The sequence below is a fragment of the Emydura macquarii genome, unplaced genomic scaffold (genome assembly GCF_026122565.2).
Source record: "Emydura macquarii macquarii isolate MOO-44397 ecotype Brisbane River unplaced genomic scaffold, CSIRO-AGI_Emac_v2 contig_1363, whole genome shotgun sequence".
In the NCBI taxonomy this organism is placed as follows: Eukaryota; Metazoa; Chordata; order Testudines; family Chelidae; genus Emydura; species Emydura macquarii.
The window spans coordinates 11,456,427-11,474,433 of record NW_027131500.1 but is presented as its reverse complement, the minus strand read 5'-3'; the positions used below and the strand labels follow the sequence as shown (position 1 = coordinate 11,474,433).

The 18,007-nt window shown below is 38.7% G+C and overlaps 1 protein-coding gene across 11 annotated transcripts in view; it reads left to right on the top strand.

Annotated features, from left to right (window-relative positions):
- PALLD (palladin, cytoskeletal associated protein) overlaps nucleotides 1-18,007 on the top strand; it is a 290,199-nt gene that overhangs the window by 115,698 nt on the left and 156,494 nt on the right. For 9 of the 11 annotated variants that reach the window (XM_067551761.1, XM_067551759.1, XM_067551760.1 and 6 more), the window contains 4 exons: nucleotides 1,749-1,890; nucleotides 2,256-2,279; nucleotides 15,059-15,178; nucleotides 16,999-17,344. In XM_067551761.1, coding sequence (XP_067407862.1) covers nucleotides 1,749-1,890; nucleotides 2,256-2,279; nucleotides 15,059-15,178; nucleotides 16,999-17,344 — 632 coding nt within the window. Of the gene's footprint in view, nucleotides 1-1,748; nucleotides 1,891-2,255; nucleotides 2,280-5,290; nucleotides 7,316-15,058; nucleotides 15,179-16,998; nucleotides 17,345-18,007 lie in introns of those variants that run through there. The other 2 variants (XM_067551769.1, XM_067551768.1) reach the window with 2 other exon arrangements.

The window sequence follows — 18,007 nt, the reverse complement described above, 5'->3', positions numbered from 1 at the left end:
TGTTGATAAATGGAATAGTCAGTTGCTTGCCCACACCTTGGTTCATTATGAAATGTATTCCAGAGACCAAATAACTAATATCAGTCTAAGCCAATAATAATATAATACAGGAAAATGGTTCAATATGATACTAGTCTCTGGGAAGCCATCCTGTGCAGTGTTGTTACATAGAAGAATGTGTTCCCCAAGTTTCACATTTTAGCTAGGAGTATTTATAGGATGATTTTAGAAGTTACAAAACTCTTTACATATCACTAAAATCCAAACCACCAGTTTGTCCAATTTTCCTTAACTTGTTGTTCTGTTCCTTTCCTTTTCTTTGTCTTGGATACTAGCCTTTCAGGTCCTGGTTCATGAAGGGTATCTCCTAAGTTTGTACCATGATAGAACATTCATTTTTTCTTTGGGACATTCCTGTATTAACCTGTGACAGTAGCTCCCTACCTGTTGCTATGGTAACACACTCATGTCCTGATGCTGACAGTTTTCCTATCTACTTAAGCCAAAGTTTACTTCAGCTAATGCATGGTGTAATGGTGTACTTGAGATGGTTAGACTGAATTGTGGGGAGGGTATAATACATTGTTAGCATAACTTCCCAACTTATATTAATACTAAGCTTAACATACATGTAGGGTTGCCAGGGATCCAGTTTTTGACTGGAAAGTCAAGTCGAAAACGGGACCTGACAGTGTCCAGTTAGTACTGCTGACCAGACATCAAAAGTCCAGTTACCTAAGTAACCATCTGCGGTCAGCTTCCATTCTGCCACTGGGAGGGCGGGAGCTGGGAAGAGCAGCTGGAGCTGAAGGAGCTTTCAGGAACTGCCTGACTCTGGCAAAGAGAGATGCTGGCACCTGGAGGGAGGGATCCTGAAGCATGTGGCATTTGAGGAGTGGGACCAGGGGCCTGGCTTGCTGCCTGGGCCCTCTTCTCAGACTCCTTTGTGCCCCATCCTGGGGTGCTGTCCCCCATCCTGCCCTAGGTACCCCCCCACACATACCCGAAGCGCAGCTTTCCCTTTGCCATCCTGCTCCAGTCACACACACCCAGAGCGCAGTTCCCTCTCCCCCATTCTGCCCCAGTCACCCCATCCTCACCCCTAGAGCCCTGCTCAGCTGGTGGGGGAGGGAGGTGGAGAGAGCAGCAAGCAATGGCGGGAGGGAAAGGAGTGGAGGGGCAGGCAGGACCTCGTGGGAAGAGACTGAGTAAGGGGTGGGGGAGATTCTGGCATTCAGTGTCTGGTTTTCACAAATTAGGAAGTTGGCCACCCTAAATATATGTATTGGCTAACAAGAACAATTACTCTCTCATGTCCAGATTAGCCAATATGTAGTTAACAAAACCCACATCTTAAAAGATGCGTGCTGGCTGAAAATTCTTCATTTCACACCATGGAGTAAAAAATAGAGAAGACCATCCATTGACATCCACATCTTGAGCGGTGTGAAGAGTTAACCATTTTCCACTTCCTCCTTGACGATGTTGCTTTGAGAAAATCAGCCTCCTACAGAATCAGCCATGCAGTACTTCTTCTGTAGCCATGATAAGAGTGTATTTGAAAAATACACCATATTAAACATATTCCAAGTGAATACACTGTTCTTTGAAAAGAAAATCAGCAGTAATGACACAATGAAATAAATTGAGGATTGGTGAGGAAGGGAAGCTTGATTTGACTGTTTTAAAGTGTGTGATTTTTTTATTGGTGTTTTTTGTTCATTTAAAGCATGTTTGTCATATTTCAGGAGCTGCAAAACTCCACAGCTTCTGAGGGACAGGTGGTTGTACTAGAGTGCAGAGTCAGGGGAGCTCCTCCCTTGCATGTCAAATGGTTTCGACAGGGCGTTGAAATCCAAGATTCTCCAGATTTCAGAATTCTCCAGAAAAGTAAGAAATTGCTTCCTGGCTAGCCCAAAACTAATATTCAGGTGTTCTTAAAAAAATACCATGGAATTAGCCTCAGTCAGGCTACGCAGTCACTTTTCACCATAAGGATAGAGTTCTGGATAAAGGGAAAACCTCTTATCCACTTGTTTGGGTAATAGTAATAAAGACCAAGCAAAATAATTCCAGAACTGTTATAGGCGGTCAATATGAATGTCATCCTTGATTTTTCCTGCCAGTATCATCTGCATAGATACTGTACTTGCCTATAGTATTTCTATAAAGAACTTCTATTCTTGTTATTAGTGTAACCTCTTTATAATGCATTTTCTCTTGTTTATTTTCTCCCTGGATAATGTGATATACAGAACCCCGGTCTGCAGCTGAACCTGGTAAGAATCATATGAAAAAGTAATCTTTTGATTCACTAGCTCTTTGTGTTTGCATTGAAGCCATAAATAGAACAATGTTTCTGGAGCACATTGGTAATATGAACCCCCCTTAAAGACAATCTATTCTTTTATCACAGGCTTCATATTCTGTGCTGTGCTTTACATAAATGCCTTTATTAGTTAAACAGTAAATTCCATTTAGACCAATGTGGAGGGCCCCACTGACTAAACCTTTAAGCAATCTCTATTCTCAGAAAATGAGCAACTTGCAAGCTAATGAGGAAAAACAATCCCCACAAAATTCCATCACTCAAATTCTACTTGCATAGTTTTGTAACACCAGACCACTAAATGCTGGTTTCCTCAGTCTAGCTTCCCAGATGTAAGCTGTCCTAAATGTAAGCAGAGCTGGCTCAAAAAAAAAGCGCCGTTTAATTCCAGTGAGCCTTTCCAGTGAATTCACAAGGTACAACTCCTGGAGCTCAGCAGGCATAAAAATGATCCTTCCATTTGCCGTTTACTCTTTACCTTCTTATTCCACCTCTTTACACAATTGTGTTATTGGATTTTCTGGGCTATCAGCTGGAAGTTGTAGGAATTAGAATGTATGTTCTCCCTTGCCATACCATTTTTATGTTTGTGATGCATGAAATCACTATCATGGCACCTTTTTAGCTGCTGTTCTGAGAGAGTGAAAGAAAATGGCTTCTTTTGAAGCAATTGTCTAGGCTTCTGCATAGACTACTTCGCAAATGTCCTTGAAGGGTACAGCAGCCAGCCCTCCTCCTCTCCCTTCCTCCTGAAATTAAGTCAAGGGAAAAACTGGTTAGTAGGAGCTATTGAGACTAAATATTACCAATACTGTCCCAGCTTTGTAGTCTGGCTCAAACTACAGAATGCAGCACTGTTTTCTGCCAGTGAGAGCTCTTGCTACGACTAGAGCTGCTCAAGCCACTTGGCTGCCTGGCAGGGAACTCCTGGCCCTCCAGCACATGATTTGCAGATGGCAGAGAGGAGACACAGAGCAGGGTTTTTTCTGTTCAGCATAACACAGGCAGAGTACAGGGCTGTTTTCACATGCTGCCTGCTGTCTCTGCTCCTACTTTCCCAGATCAAACAATGAATGTGGGAGAGGATGCTTCTTAGCTGATGGTAGTGGGTGATAGGTAATTACGTGAAGGACTCTGAGCCTGGGGCTGGGTTTTCTGTGCATGGAGGGTTTTACGTGTGACTGGGGTGTTCTGAGCCTTGGGGTATCAGACAGGAGATGGTTAAACATATGTTTAGTTTTGGAGAAGTTAGGTCAGAAGAGAAGAATTCTCTACCTGAGACATAGGTGTTGTGTAGGGTGTTCTGAGCTGATAGGACTTGGGTAGAGGAGTCTATGGGCTTTGAGATTCTGCACTGGAGGGCATGAGGTGAATTGGTGGGATTGAATGCAGGGGGAATGGAGTCAGCTAGTGATTTGGGTGTGAGAATTGTAGTGTGCATGTGAAGGATCAAAGATAAAAGTGAGGTGGAAGAGGTTGGGACTATGAAAAAACCAATGAAAGGCTAAATATGGTCTTCCACCCTGCCTTTTATGAAATTGGGATGGGAGAGGATGCCCCCCCCCCCCCCCACACACACACACACACACACACACACACACACTTCTCCACCAACATCTCTTATCTCCCCAGCAAAACACTTCTCTGTCATGCCCCCAAACACAGTGCCTCGGTTTTTTACCTTGAAAATATTGACTAGCAAAGGAGGCGGAGAGGTGGGTGTGTGGATAGTTGCATGCAACCCCGTTGCTTATTTTGGGCATCAGTTACCATGGGAATAAGTACAAAACTTGCATCTGCACTTTTTTTTTTTTTTATTGACACTGCCCTCACATGGTTTTCTGAGGCCTGAAATGTGAGACATGCTAGGTAACAACCTTAAAAGGAAGTAGAGAGCAGCATATTTGCTCAAACTGGCCTCTCACGAGGATTAACAGTGAGTCCAGGTATTAACTATGGGGTTTGGGTTATAATTATACACTAAACTATATTTGTTAGGAATGTCAAATTACAGTATAATCCAATTTTCTGAAGGGTTTCAGAAACCTCTGAAGCCTTTAGATATGCAGGAGAATAACATATGGTATGCATTGCTATTGTGGGATGTGACTGACTGGTTAACTAGGAGTTCAGTTTTATGGTGGTCAGGTACATAGGGCTAAAGGAGGAGATATTCAAAAGTGACTAAGGGATTTAATATTAATGCTGTACAAATAACTGACTATTTGGTTTGGATGCAAGTCCAAAAAATTGAAAATGAAAATTGCTTCTGGTTGACCCAATATGAAAATCTTTAGTAATATTTGGACCAATATGAAAATCTTTAGTAATATTTGGACCAATATGGACCAATAGAAAAAAGTTTCATTTTGTGTCAACAAAAATGCCTGTCAGTTCCAAACAAAACATTTTATTTTGGTTCTGTATTTTTTTAAAACATTTTTAAAAAATTTAAATAAAATTGAGGGAAATTCCAAAATAAAATGTTTTTTCCAAAACAAAAAGTGGAAATATTTAGTTTCAGAAATGCTGAAACTGTTTTGACATTTCCAAAATTTTTAACCAAAATTTGCCAAAATCTACCCGAATTTGAGAACTGTTTTAGCCAATCAAAAACTTCATTCTGAGGTGAAAAAAGATTTTGCATAAAAAATTTCTCCTTGATGTATTTAGGAACCCAAATCCCATTGAAAGACAGAGGGACCTGTGCTCCTAAATGTCTATGGTACTCCTGAAAACTTCCCCCATAATATATCTTGTTCTAGCAAAATGTCTCTGTTCAAATTATTATTTTTAGATGTTATGAAACAAAGCAGATCAGTGTGATAAGTTCCTTTGAAAAAATACAAATTACTTTTCTTTGAAAATAAGGACAGTTTAAAATTCTGTGTTTCTAGATTTAACACACCTGGTGTTGTGAAAAAAGCACTTGGAATATCTATATCAATAGTATCAGCAGTGCTCCTTCAAGTCACTGTCCATATACACATTCCACTGACGGTGTACAAGTGTTTCATCTACTAGAGATGGAGGTCTTTTTGGCCAGCAGTATCCATAAGACATGAATGTGCTCCTCGGTCCTTGTGCTCCACTGCAAGGGTATGTAAGGGTATTTAAGGCATGTAACACTTGCTGACATTCAGGTCTGGTCATAGTTTAGAGATGGAGCCCAACAATCCAAGAGACTGCCAGCCCCTCCTTGTAGTTTTAGCTAATAGTTTTATAGTTAGTTTTATATTATAATTTGGTTGCCTCTTACAATCTTTAGCTTTTAGAACTCACCTGTTCAGTATGGTGTCATCTGATTTGCTGGGTTTAAACTGCTCTTCATGGGGAGGAGCTATCCCAGCTTGAGACAGACAGACTTAAAGTCCCTCTGTTGTCTGAGAGAATCACATGTTCCCAGTAAATGTGCAATATGCAAGTCCCTTCAACCTCATTAGCTCCCAAAGTGCTCCACAAACTGGAACTAATCTTGGCTAAACTAATCCTCATAGCTCCAGCATGGCCCAGACACTTCTTGTTTACAGACCTAGTGAATCAGTTTACAGTCCTAACTCAACCAAGGACCTTACCTCTGCAACTCAGATCCTACACCAAAATGAACCACCCCTGCACCTCACATGGAGGCTGGATGGATGTTATCAGTAGAGCAGGTTTGCTCCTTTCCAGTCAGTGAAGCTCTGATAAGCTGTACAAAAGAATGGACAACATTCTTGACTACTTACTTGAACTCAAAAGGAAGTACTTGTCCTTCAGCTCTGTCAAGGTACATTCAGTGGCAACATCAACCCACCATCTACCAGTAGAGGACTATAAAATCTTCTCTCCCATGACAATGATGAGATTTCTGAAAGGCCTAGTTAAAGAATTGCCATCTGTCAAAGAACCAATTCCCCGTGGGACTTGAGCTTAGGGCTTGCAGCCCTCATGGGCCCACCTCCAAGCCAATGGCCTCCTCTTCTCTGCTGTACTTGTGAATGAAAATGGCATTTTGGTAGTGATGATTTCAGCTGGAAGAGAAGAGATTCAAGTGCTAATGACTGACCCACTGTATGCGGTATACCACCTGGATAAAGTATCAATGAGGACACACAATGAGTTTCTTCACAAAATAGTGATAGTTTTCCATCTCAATCAGCCAATACACCTACCAGTATTCTTTCCAAAATCTCACACATCCAAATCAGAGGCAACATTACATAGGTTGGATGTGAGGAGACCCATGGCCTAGTACTGAAATACAATGAAACTTTTCAGAACATCTCCAGGACTGTTTGTCTCTATTGTGGAAAGGATGAAAGGATCTGTAATTTCATCTCAGAGACTATCTGACTGGATTTCTGATTGCATTAAAGCATGCTATGATGTGGTCGACTCACCATCCATGATCAGAACTCTACTCCATCAGAGTGCAAGCTGTGTCAGCAGCATCACTGTGAAACTTAACAATATTAGACATTTGAAAGGCTACTACTTGGGTGTCAATCCACATGTTCATGACGTTATGCCTTTAACAGAAGTCTCTAGATCCAATGCTGCATTTGGCAAAGCTAAATCATTGTTTTGTTAACTACTTCAAGCTTCTACCTCCATAATGTGATCACTGCTTGGCAGTCACCATCAGTGGAATGTGCACATTGACAATCACTCAAAGAAGAAAAGGAAGCTACTTACCATGTACAGTAACCTGGAGTTCTTCAAGATGTGTTGTCTGTATGCACGTTCCACATTCCATCCTTGCATTCCCTCTATTTCAGAGCCCTATCATAAGAGATCCTGCAGTGAGAAGGAACCGAATGGTGGTGGCTGCCCTTGCCCTTATATGTCCCCACAGCAGAACACAAGAACTGAAAAGTGAATGCACACCCTACAGGTACTGCTGGCCAAAAAGACTTCAATTTCTAGCCCATGAGGTGCATGCCACACCATCACTGGAATGTGCATACTATAACACATCTCGAAGAACTGCAGTTACTGTACATGGTAAGTAACTTCCCTTTTCTCTACTCCCATGTCACCTGGTTTGTATTTTCTAAATATAGCTTTTATTCCCTCACTCCATCAGCAGGTCTCAAGGTTTCTAAAGCAAGTGAAACTAAGAGAGAGAAATTTTCTAGGAAGTCTACAGTTCACCAACAAATCTCCATTTTGCTTTTTTCATATCCAGTTAAAATTATTCTGTCAGAATTAACTCTCATTGATGTGATAAAGTCTCTGCATATTTTACTAATTTTAGCCACTCTTTGAAGATGAATAGTGCTACATGAACTAATTTATATTTAGGAGACTGTGGTCTACTGGATAAGACAGATATTGGTCTGGGACTCGAGAATTGGTCCAGCTTCTGGCTCTGCCTTAAGTTGCTGGGTGAACTTGAGAAAGTCGCTTCCCTTCCCTGTTCTTCAGTATCACTATCTGTAAAATGGAGATAATGATACTAACTTCCTTTGTAAAATGCTCTAAAGCAGTGGTTCTTAACCTTTCCAAACTACTGTACCCCTGAAGCCTGAGTCCCACCCCCACGGGGCTGAGGCATGTAACTTAGTTTCATGGCACCCCTGTGGCTCCAGGCAATTACCTTTCTTGCCACCCCCAATACCAGCTCTGCACTTGCGACCCCTCTAAAACTCCAAGTTAAGAAACACTGCTCTAAAGAGCTAGATGGTGATCGCATTATTAATAGCTAAAATATAAGTAGAGTACAACTGAAGGAAAGATAATATTGTAATAAATAAAATAATACTGACAGGCAATAAGTATTGATAACTACTGCCTGTACAAAGGTGGGAAAACAGTGGGAGGAATTTCTGACTCAGGAGACAGTCTCTTCCCTAGCTCTCTGGAATGCACAACTTTGAAGGTGCAGAATGCCCTCATTTCCGTGTCTGGTCAGCTATATTCATGGAGTTCCAATTAGCGTCCCTTGAGATTCTGTGCATGTACCATTGTTGAACTTGCTTTTTCTGGTTCTACTAGTCCCAGAACTATTCTACATAATGAGCCTGATTCTGCACCCAATGAAGTCAGTGATAAAGCTTCCACTGATTTCAGTAGTGCAGGATCAAGCACTATCTGTGTATAGGGAATAGGACTCAAATTAGCAAAATCTGTCCAAACAGGAAGAACTTTAATTAGACCTGTTTTGTGAGGAATTTCAGAGCTGAGATAACTCTTAGAATGGCATTAGGGGCCTTACAGCATTTTTTTACAATGAGTAGTTGAATTGACTCCAGAAAGATAGTGGATACATCTTCTTGCTTTGTGTTGCAGTGCAGATGCTAGGAAACCAGATAAAACAATATCTGTAAAAGAAATGGCTCATAAGCAAACACATTTCAAGTGCTGCCAAATGCAGACAGTGAGAACATGCACAAGAATTGAGTAAAATGCAAGAAAGCTGACAAACTATGAAAACCTGTGCTAGACTTGGTCTACACTTACCCGAAGATTCGGCGGCAGTCGACGGGAGTTACGCAAGCTACGTGTTCCCGTCAACGCAGTGCTATGCCACTTGAGGAGGTGGTTTTAGTACGTTGACTCCCTGATCGATTGAGCGGGTCTACAATGACCGCTCAGTTGATCAAGATAAGTCAATCTGATGGCAGAGACTTTGCCACCATCAGTGTAGACATACTCCTAGTATGTGGTGCACTCGTAAATTTGAGGTGGATGTAGTTTCAGCAATTTATTGAAATATTTTCCACTGAGATGCTGAATGTATCCTAATGTATTTTTGTATAGTTAGTACTCAACTGTCACTAAAAACCTTACCATACAAATTCAGTGAGCCCTAGATGTTTATAGGTCAATAATAATGAAATAGAAGCAGAGATCACCATAAATTCACACAGCTGAGAGATTGTGAAACAGTTTTACTTGTCACTGTTTTGTTCTATCTGCTTAATGTGTTTTACATTCCTCTCTCTGTCTAGACGGAAATCACAAATCTCTTCAGCCTGTTCTGTGAATTAATAGCTAGTCAGATTACTTAAGGCCAACATCACAGTTTGTCAAATTACCTGCTCTGTACTTCTTTCTTTGACATTTTGACTTTATGCTGATTGAATCCTTCAAAGAACAGTCTGCTTGGGAATGAAAAAAAAGTCTACAGAGTCATTTGCCAGCTGTTGATGCTTTGGCCATTACTCAGCTGTCTGGAAGCAACCACAAAGTGTATTGAGTTACTGTAAGACAATTGTCTAAAAGCATGTAAGAAGAAAACTATATAAAATTATTTTTCTTACATTTTCAGAAAATTGCTGCATATAAAATCTTTCAAAGCACAATGCTGCATAATTTAACCAAAAACCTCTGAGAAGATAGACATCACTTATCTTGGATCATGCATTCTAGGTTTCATATTTTGCTATGGGAACCCAAGCAGAACAGGAAATAGTCCTGTACAAAATTCCCAATGTGGCTGCATGAAGTTTGAAACTGAAAATTTCATGATGAAACTGAAAAAATAATGCAAACGTAACAGAACTGCCCCAAAATTCAGTCTTTTCATTCTGATAATTGGTGAAACTGAAAATACAACCAATTCTCAATCAATGAGCATACATGCTATAGGGCAGACCCCAGCTGATGTAGCTTCATCCAAGTTGAAGGAGTTGTGCCAATTTACACCCACTAAGGATCTGGCTCTTCACTAATTTAAAAGCAAAGAGAACATGAAGCTAGCAGCATTTAAATTCAGAGGGGTAACTCAACATTCAGAAATGAGAGGTAAATGTAAAATAAACTAAAGCTATTACTAGACTATAAGAAACTATAATTAGAGATAATAAAAGCCGTGCTTTTCCTGCTGCTCTAATCCACCTCCCTACTAATGCTACCTCACTTTTCTTCTGTCAGCTGTCCTCTGCTACCCCAGTATATCTGCAGTATTTTGTATTCTGTCATTGTCCTTGTCTTTTGTCAGTCTGCTCATGCTGTGCTTTCTTGTTGGTGCTTCCCAGTCCAAGGTGAACCCACTAAATCGTTATATTCTTAAGGACTTTATAATTGGACAATAACAGCAATTACTGTAAAGTATTTATAACACATTAGTATGTTTTAATAGTCAATCCTTACCTACCAGTTATGTTGCATATAGGCTCTAACACTTACATATGTAGTGTATGACAAATGGATAGCTTTATATTTTCACAATACTTTGTTAAATTAAAAAATTTAAGATTCTTCCATCCCCATGGACATTTGACATAATGGAGATATCCTCTGCATAGGTTGAGACAGTGGCAAAGTAGGAGAGAGAAATCTTGCAATAAGCCAGTTTCTCCTCACCACAAAACTGATCATTGCAAGAGCATTGGTAGTTGATTCCAGGGGGTGACTCTTTTCTATGCTGCCACCAAAAAAAATTTATTTTGTCTTGATTAAAATGTTCATGAATTAGGGGTTGGCCTAGGATGCTTGGGATGGTGAAAACTCCTTGGCCTACCTGGTAAAGAGCCTGCATTTTTGCATGCTATACCCCAACACCTAATGAGCAGCAGTTTTCTCATTCTGGTGCTCATAAGGTATTGGCCCCTAAATTGTACCGTTTTGCTAACCATTACACATCCCCTCAGTTAAGTTCTGACCAAATATTTCATTACTCCTATCTCATGAGCTATTTCCAGAGTTAGTCAGTGCTGCACGTCTTCTGAAATCTTGACACTGCATCTTTCAGATGATAAAAACGTTAATCTCTAATTTTAGAGCTCATGACAATATATGCTGAAATCACTCTGGAACTGCTGTGTAGGTGGGAGGAGAGGAGGGATGTGCAACAATGGTGATTGGAATTGCCTAAATAAAAGAGTAGGCGTCAACTAACTTTTTCATTATTTTTGTTACCCAATGTTAAGAGTTTTCACAAGACTGAGCTGATATTATCTATTGTTTTTATTTGAGACTCCTCTATATCTTTGTTGTAATTGTGGTTTCTCATCACACTCAATTTTTTTCTGTTTTACACTTGCTTGTTCCTCCCAATCCCCAAGACAGATTCCCGATTTACTAGAGGGGACCTGGTGAGTGCCTTGCTTTCTCAACCCATTGTGGCTCAGGGAGTAAAGAACCAAGACTAAAAATAGGGCCCAGGTTTACACCTGACAATTTTTTCACAGTGCGGAAAATGTCCACTGTGCTTACCCACTATTACTTGTATGGCAGAAACTCTGTTGTGGCTTTGGAAATGTGAAATACATAGAGCTTTTACTCTATACAGTGCATCATGGCCAAAAACTATTTGTTTCCCAGGGTTATATGTGCATCCCAATGAAGGAAGCTGAAGATCAAAGTTAAAAATCAAAGCTGCAGATGAAAGAAGAGTGTCACCTTTCATGTGATGCACACACACATTCTGGGAAGTTAACATGCATCACTGAAAAACAGTGCAACAGGGAGAAATTAGTAAAAATGCTCCAGAACAAGAACACTGAAAACAGAAATACCAATATGGACATGAGTAAAGCTTTGTTCCCTAAAGATTTAATAGAAAATATACTATTTGCAAGCATAGGGGTCAGGGATTTCTTAGCTACATTTAGTTCTCCCTTATGACGGTTCTGACTCACAAGCAATACATGAAAAAGATCAACCTGTAAAACATAACCCTTCTTGTTATCCAACTGACAAAATAATCAAGTGCTTGCTTGTCTCAGCATTTTACATGTTTCAGTGAACAGAATGCTTTTGTACTCATTTAGTCAAGTGTTAAATATGTTCAAGGCCTTGAGAACTGCATTTCAGAACTGCTGTCTGGAACACATTTCTGTGATGAAATTATTTGTCAGCTGATGATTGCTGGAAATAGAACAGACATTATTTACTTCAAATTACCAGATTTTATTTAACACAGCAACAGGGCAAGAAATAATTGCATAAAATCAGTTTTTAAAACTTAACTAAATACACAGAATTAGTCATCTAGTTCCTATTATAGGAATTATTTGCCTAATTCCTACACACAATTAACCTATATGTTACTCCAGTGCTTTATATAAATATTTGCTAATAAATCCTTTTACAAGGATTTTGGGTGGGATAAAAACAGTCTTGGTTTTGGGGAAAAAATCCAATGAAGCCAATGGCACAGAGTTGGCTTACCTGCAAATACCTTTTGATTAGTTAGATGCACTTTGACGTTTCTGTAACATAGCTTTAGCCAGTTTTCTCATGATTTTGTCATAATAGAACATCAAAAATATACAATTCTATTTTGCCTGTCCAACCACCCTGCCCAGAAATAGCCAGTTTGTAAAATATAGTAATTACGTTTACTTTGTACAAGATTTATTTTAATGCAATGTAGTATTTGCAGATATTTTACTTAAATAGACAAAAAGTATCATGCTAGAATACAAAGTAAACTAAATCAATCCATTATTGAGAAGTAAATTCTCATTGCTTCCCCTGTTAATAATTCTAAGAAACTGAAATATATCTTAAAGGACATCTTGTCTTGTTATAGAAACACTTACAGAAATAAGATATTTCTGCTTAATGGCTACTATCTTTGTATCCAGTAACACAACATGAGTGATAAATATGGTGTTTTCAATTTTCATTTGTTAGCCCGAAATACTCAGTACTTGGAATTCTTCTGTTCTTTAACAGGAAACTAAGTAGCATGGTTTCCATATCAAATTCCATTCCAAGGGATTGTTACATCCTCCTGGATTCATGTGTAGTTAACAATGTAGCATAAAGTTACTTAAGACTGTCCACTTCCTAAAACACACCAGGCTTGGAAAAGTCTGACCTCAGTAGTTCAAAATTAAGCTTGTGTTACTTATTACTTACCTGATAAGACCTTTCATGAGTCATTAATCTTCATCTGGGTAAAATAAAATCCATCATATTACAGTATACCAAACACCTTTTCTGCAATTACACAGAACAACTGCTCTGTGCTCCCAAAAAAAGTGTTCTATTGTCTGGGAAAAAATTCTATGCCAAGTTTTTAATTAGTCATTCATTTTCAGCCTGTCTCCAACATAGGAAGTCTTTAGGTACATGATTATTTCAAAAAGGAAAAGTCATTTAACTTCAATTGAGACATTGGTTTGCTGCCCTTCAGTGCAACTTTTAAGAATGACTCCCAAAGTTTCACTATTTAACCTAAGAGAAGGCATTAGTTATGACCCAGCTTTACTGTACTCTTTTTCCACATAATGATTCCCACGTGAAATTCAATGAGGTCTCAAATATTCTGTTGCTTTTTCTAACTCTGCTGGTTGCCAGTTGTAGTATTTGGTAATGAGATGAATATACAGAGCTTTATGTGAGAGCACAAAATTGTTTCCTTTGAAACAGGGTCTTTTTAAACTGTGGTATGTGTTTAGTAATAAATGATCTGTGTGTATGAATGGAGAGGTGTTATAAAATGGTAGTTATGAAAGGAAGCTTCTAAGGCTAGGTCTACACTACAGACTTACGTTGGTATAACTACATCACTCGGGTGCTGAGTTGACGTAGTTATACCAACCTAATCCCCATCATAGACAGCACTATGTCAACAGGAGAGCTTTTCCCATCAACATAGCTACCACCTCTCATGGAGGGGGATTAACTGTGCTGACAGGAGAAGCTGTCACATCGGCATAGAGGTATCTTCAGTGGAGTGCTGCAGCATTTTAAGTGTAGAACTGCCCCAATTGTCTAGTGCAACCTTCAACTGAAACTATTGATAACTATACAAAATTGGGATTATTTAAATCTGCTTCCAGAAACTATTGTAGAATTATTAATATTGTGTCTCAGCCTTTCATTTATACCCTACCAAAGACAGTTGCAGTAGGAGATAAAATAGACTGATTTCTTGGGAGAGACTGAAAATATAGCTCATTTAATAAAAAACATTACCATTACAATGAATAAAGTGATGAAAATAAGGAGATTTTATCCATAGTAAAATAATACTTGCAGCTACACTCAAACTGAGACTTGAACAGTCCCAAATTTAAGATAGATTTGGACTTCGATGCAAGCTTTCCAACTTGGGTCCTGTTGAAGTTAGGCAGCGCAGGGCCAAATTTTGGTCTCCTGGACATTGATGACAAAACTCCTGTTGACTTCAGTGTGACCAGATCTTAACTATGGTATTCTTGTTAAGGGTCATAAGAGATGTGCAAGTGTATGAAAAAAGCAGGGAGCAATAGAAGGAGCTAAATATTCATCACAAACTGACTTTCTTCAAATGAAAGACTTCTGTATTTTTTAATGTTTTATTTAATTTTTTAAAAATGTATACACTTTATAATGGTTTGTTCTATCTCAAAGAATTTTGCTGTTTCTTACTTTTTTTTATCCATATTGTAATCTGCAAATAACAGCAACATAAATCTTAGATCTGACTTGTATTAAAGTGTGCAAGCTGTATTTGCACATGGAAACTGAATAGCTAGATTATTTGCATGTGCAAAGGCAGTCTGTGGACAAAAATCAGCTTTTGAGTACACAAATATGGGTGTGAAAAAACTTGGGTATGAAAAATGGTCAGATTTAAGCCCCTTTTGAAAACATAGCTCAATAAATCTATCTGTTTAGGATGTTAAACCATTTTAAAGCAATATCTTTGAGTGATTATATGGGTGTTCCTACACTCCTCTGGTTTAAGAGCATTTCACCCTTAGCCTTCTGTCTCACAATGCATTAAGATATCCAAATGCACAATACCATGTACAGCACCTTAAGTAGCTGATCATTGGTTTGTTCCTCTCTATTCATTTCTAGAGGAGATATGTACTTTAGTAATTGCAGAAACTTTTCCTGAAGATGCAGGAACCTTCACATGCACAGCAAGAAATGAGTATGGATCCATGACAAGCAGTGCACAGCTAACGGTCTGCTCAGGTATGTGTCAAAAGGAGAGAACTGTACATTGCAGTTCTTAGATAATTTAATGTATATGACACCTATGCAATTATCTGGCTACTTCCCTTGTAGAAAACAGCTGCTGTGAGAGAGATTTTGTCTGGGCAACTTCTTGCTGCATCTCCTGCTTAGCCTATGTGTGGGTCTTCCCACATCTCCCAGTACTGACTGATTACATTCTAAGTCTGAAAGCTATTTCTAAGGGAGATATGGGATGACTATTGCATTTATCCTCAAGACATTTAAAAAGGAGCCATATAGACCCGTATAAATCGTTTCCAGCTGCTAATTGATAGGGTCAAGTACTATCAAGCAGATGCAGCTTAATCAGAGTTTCATCTTCCTGCAGCAATGCAGACAGACATGTGAAAACTGTTTTAATGTAGTTACTGAGCCTAAAAAAACAAGGGGGAATAAAATAAACAAAAAAGATATTATCTAAGCAGCTAAAGTGTTAATGAAAGGTCTGATTATAAAGCACTACGAACATGAAAAAGTAACGTCACGAGGGAATTGTGGAGAAATTATCAAGTAGAAATGGGATCGAATAAATAGAACCCTGGAATGAAATGTGTGAAAGCCAGAAGTCAAACAAGTCAGAAGTACTTTATTTAGGTGAAATGTTTAAAAACAAAACCAAAAAACTTGCTAACTATAAGAATAGTTAAGATCTGGAATAAGATTCCAAGAGAAGTGGTGGAATCCCCATCACTGGAGGTTTTAAAAACAGGTTAGATAAATACCTGTCAGGGATTACTTGGTCCTGCCTCAGCACAGGGGGCTGTACTGGATGACCTCTCATCATTTCTATGATTGTGTGATTTATGCTCATTTAAAATGACACCAGAAATAGGTGGGTTTTTTTAAGAACGCTAAACCATTGACCAGTTCTCAATACTAAAACCAGCATCCCACAGAAATAAATCCAATCTATACCATCTTTATTGCTCCCTGTTAGAGCACAGCTTTTAGTTGTTCACATAGAGAATTTTTTCTTGTAACTAAGTCAGACGATTGACATGCCAGGAAACCTCAGTTCTATTTCCAGTCCTATCACTGGTATCCAGTATGATCTTGGGCCAGTTGCCCACATTTGTGAATCTTTCTTATCTCATCCATAAAGTGGGGAAAATATCTACCTACCTGATGGATGAAACTACATTACAAAGTGTGTTGCCCTCCTCAGATGGAACAAACACATTGAGTGCCAAAATTAAATTTGTTCATTTCTTAATAATAATTTTTATTTATACAAAAAAAGTTTAGGAAAAATAATGTAACCAAGCTAGGACAGATTCTTTAACATCAGGACTCTGGGGCTAGATGGCAGCAGAATCAAAAAGAAAATAGATGAAGTTATGGTGACAAAAGTGAAAATAAAATCCTTATGTTTTTTGTAAAATTTAAAACAGAAATGCAGGCAGTTAAGTTTTGGAGTCTACAAATGCTCATATATATGTTGTTGAAAATGTGCAGTGAATGCTAACAAAATTCCATCTCGGACAAGTTCAATCTGGTGGTTCTCCTTGAATAGTTGTAAATCATTCATTCTTAACTGGCAACTAGTTCCACCTGCATCATGGGTAGTTGGGAAATGAATAGTCAGTAGCTTATTAAATTTGGCATGAATATTTGTGAGAGCTCCAGAAAGAATATCCAGCTGATGTAGCTACTATATATAACAAAAGTGCAGTGATCTCACCTTTAATGAGCTAAAAGCACATTGTGCATATGTGTTGAAGTATCTGTTATGTAGTTTGAATGACTTGTTGGACAGGGATTATCTTTTTTTATTTTAGCTAGTTCTGAAAGTTCTGGCCATGAGCTGTCAACAAGAGAATCCAACAGTGATGATTTCCAACATTTCCCACCTCCCCCTTCAATTCTTGAGATTAGTTCTCTTGAGCTTCCTCCAAAGATGCATACAGAGAGCCAACAGGTGAACAACACTGAATTTAGACCCAACATAGCAGCCGTTCAGTTACAGTTCAACTCTGCTGAGAAGAAAACCAATGGCATCCATCCCAGTCATGGAGCAAATGGAGTGATTAACAGCAAAGCTAACAGTGATAAATCTGCCTCAGTTCCAGCTGTCCTCCTTTCACCCACGAAGGAACCACCACCAGTCCTTGCCAAACCAAAGCTGTGAGTATTTCTGCATGATTTTTATTCTCCCTTTCTAAATTTGCTGGCTGTTGAAATCAAACATTCTGCCCTAGAACCATTGTGTTTTAGACAAGTAATGGCCAGAATCTTGATTGTGTCTGTGTCTTTCTCACTAGTATGGATTAAATCCCAAGCAGCTGAGTACAAGAAAGACCCATGTACTTTTATTTTAAAATCATACCAAATGAAAATACATTAAAATGTTGTTGTTCTTGTTATATTAAGTTAAAGCCACAAAACAAAAGAAATTCAGGTTAATGGCTGGTATTCTGCCCTTTATTCAACCACTTGTACCTAAATGTTGTACTGCTCTGAGAATCTTACATATCACCACTTCTCCAATAACTGAATATCATTTGACTAACCATTTTTATGCTGAAAGTTCTTGATTTTGTGCAATTGCTAAATCTCCATGTATGTAGGTTTTTGTATGTTATTTTTCTTATGATCATATGATGATAAAACACAGACAAGCTATTTCTACTGACATCCTATTGATGATGGTTCTGGGCTATTATAATATGATAGAAACTGCACAAGATGGGAAAGATGGGTTTAAAAAACTTACAGCAGATGTCAATGACATTACAATTTGCACTGCATAGCAAAGATCAGTTTGGCTTTTGTCTACACTTAAAACTT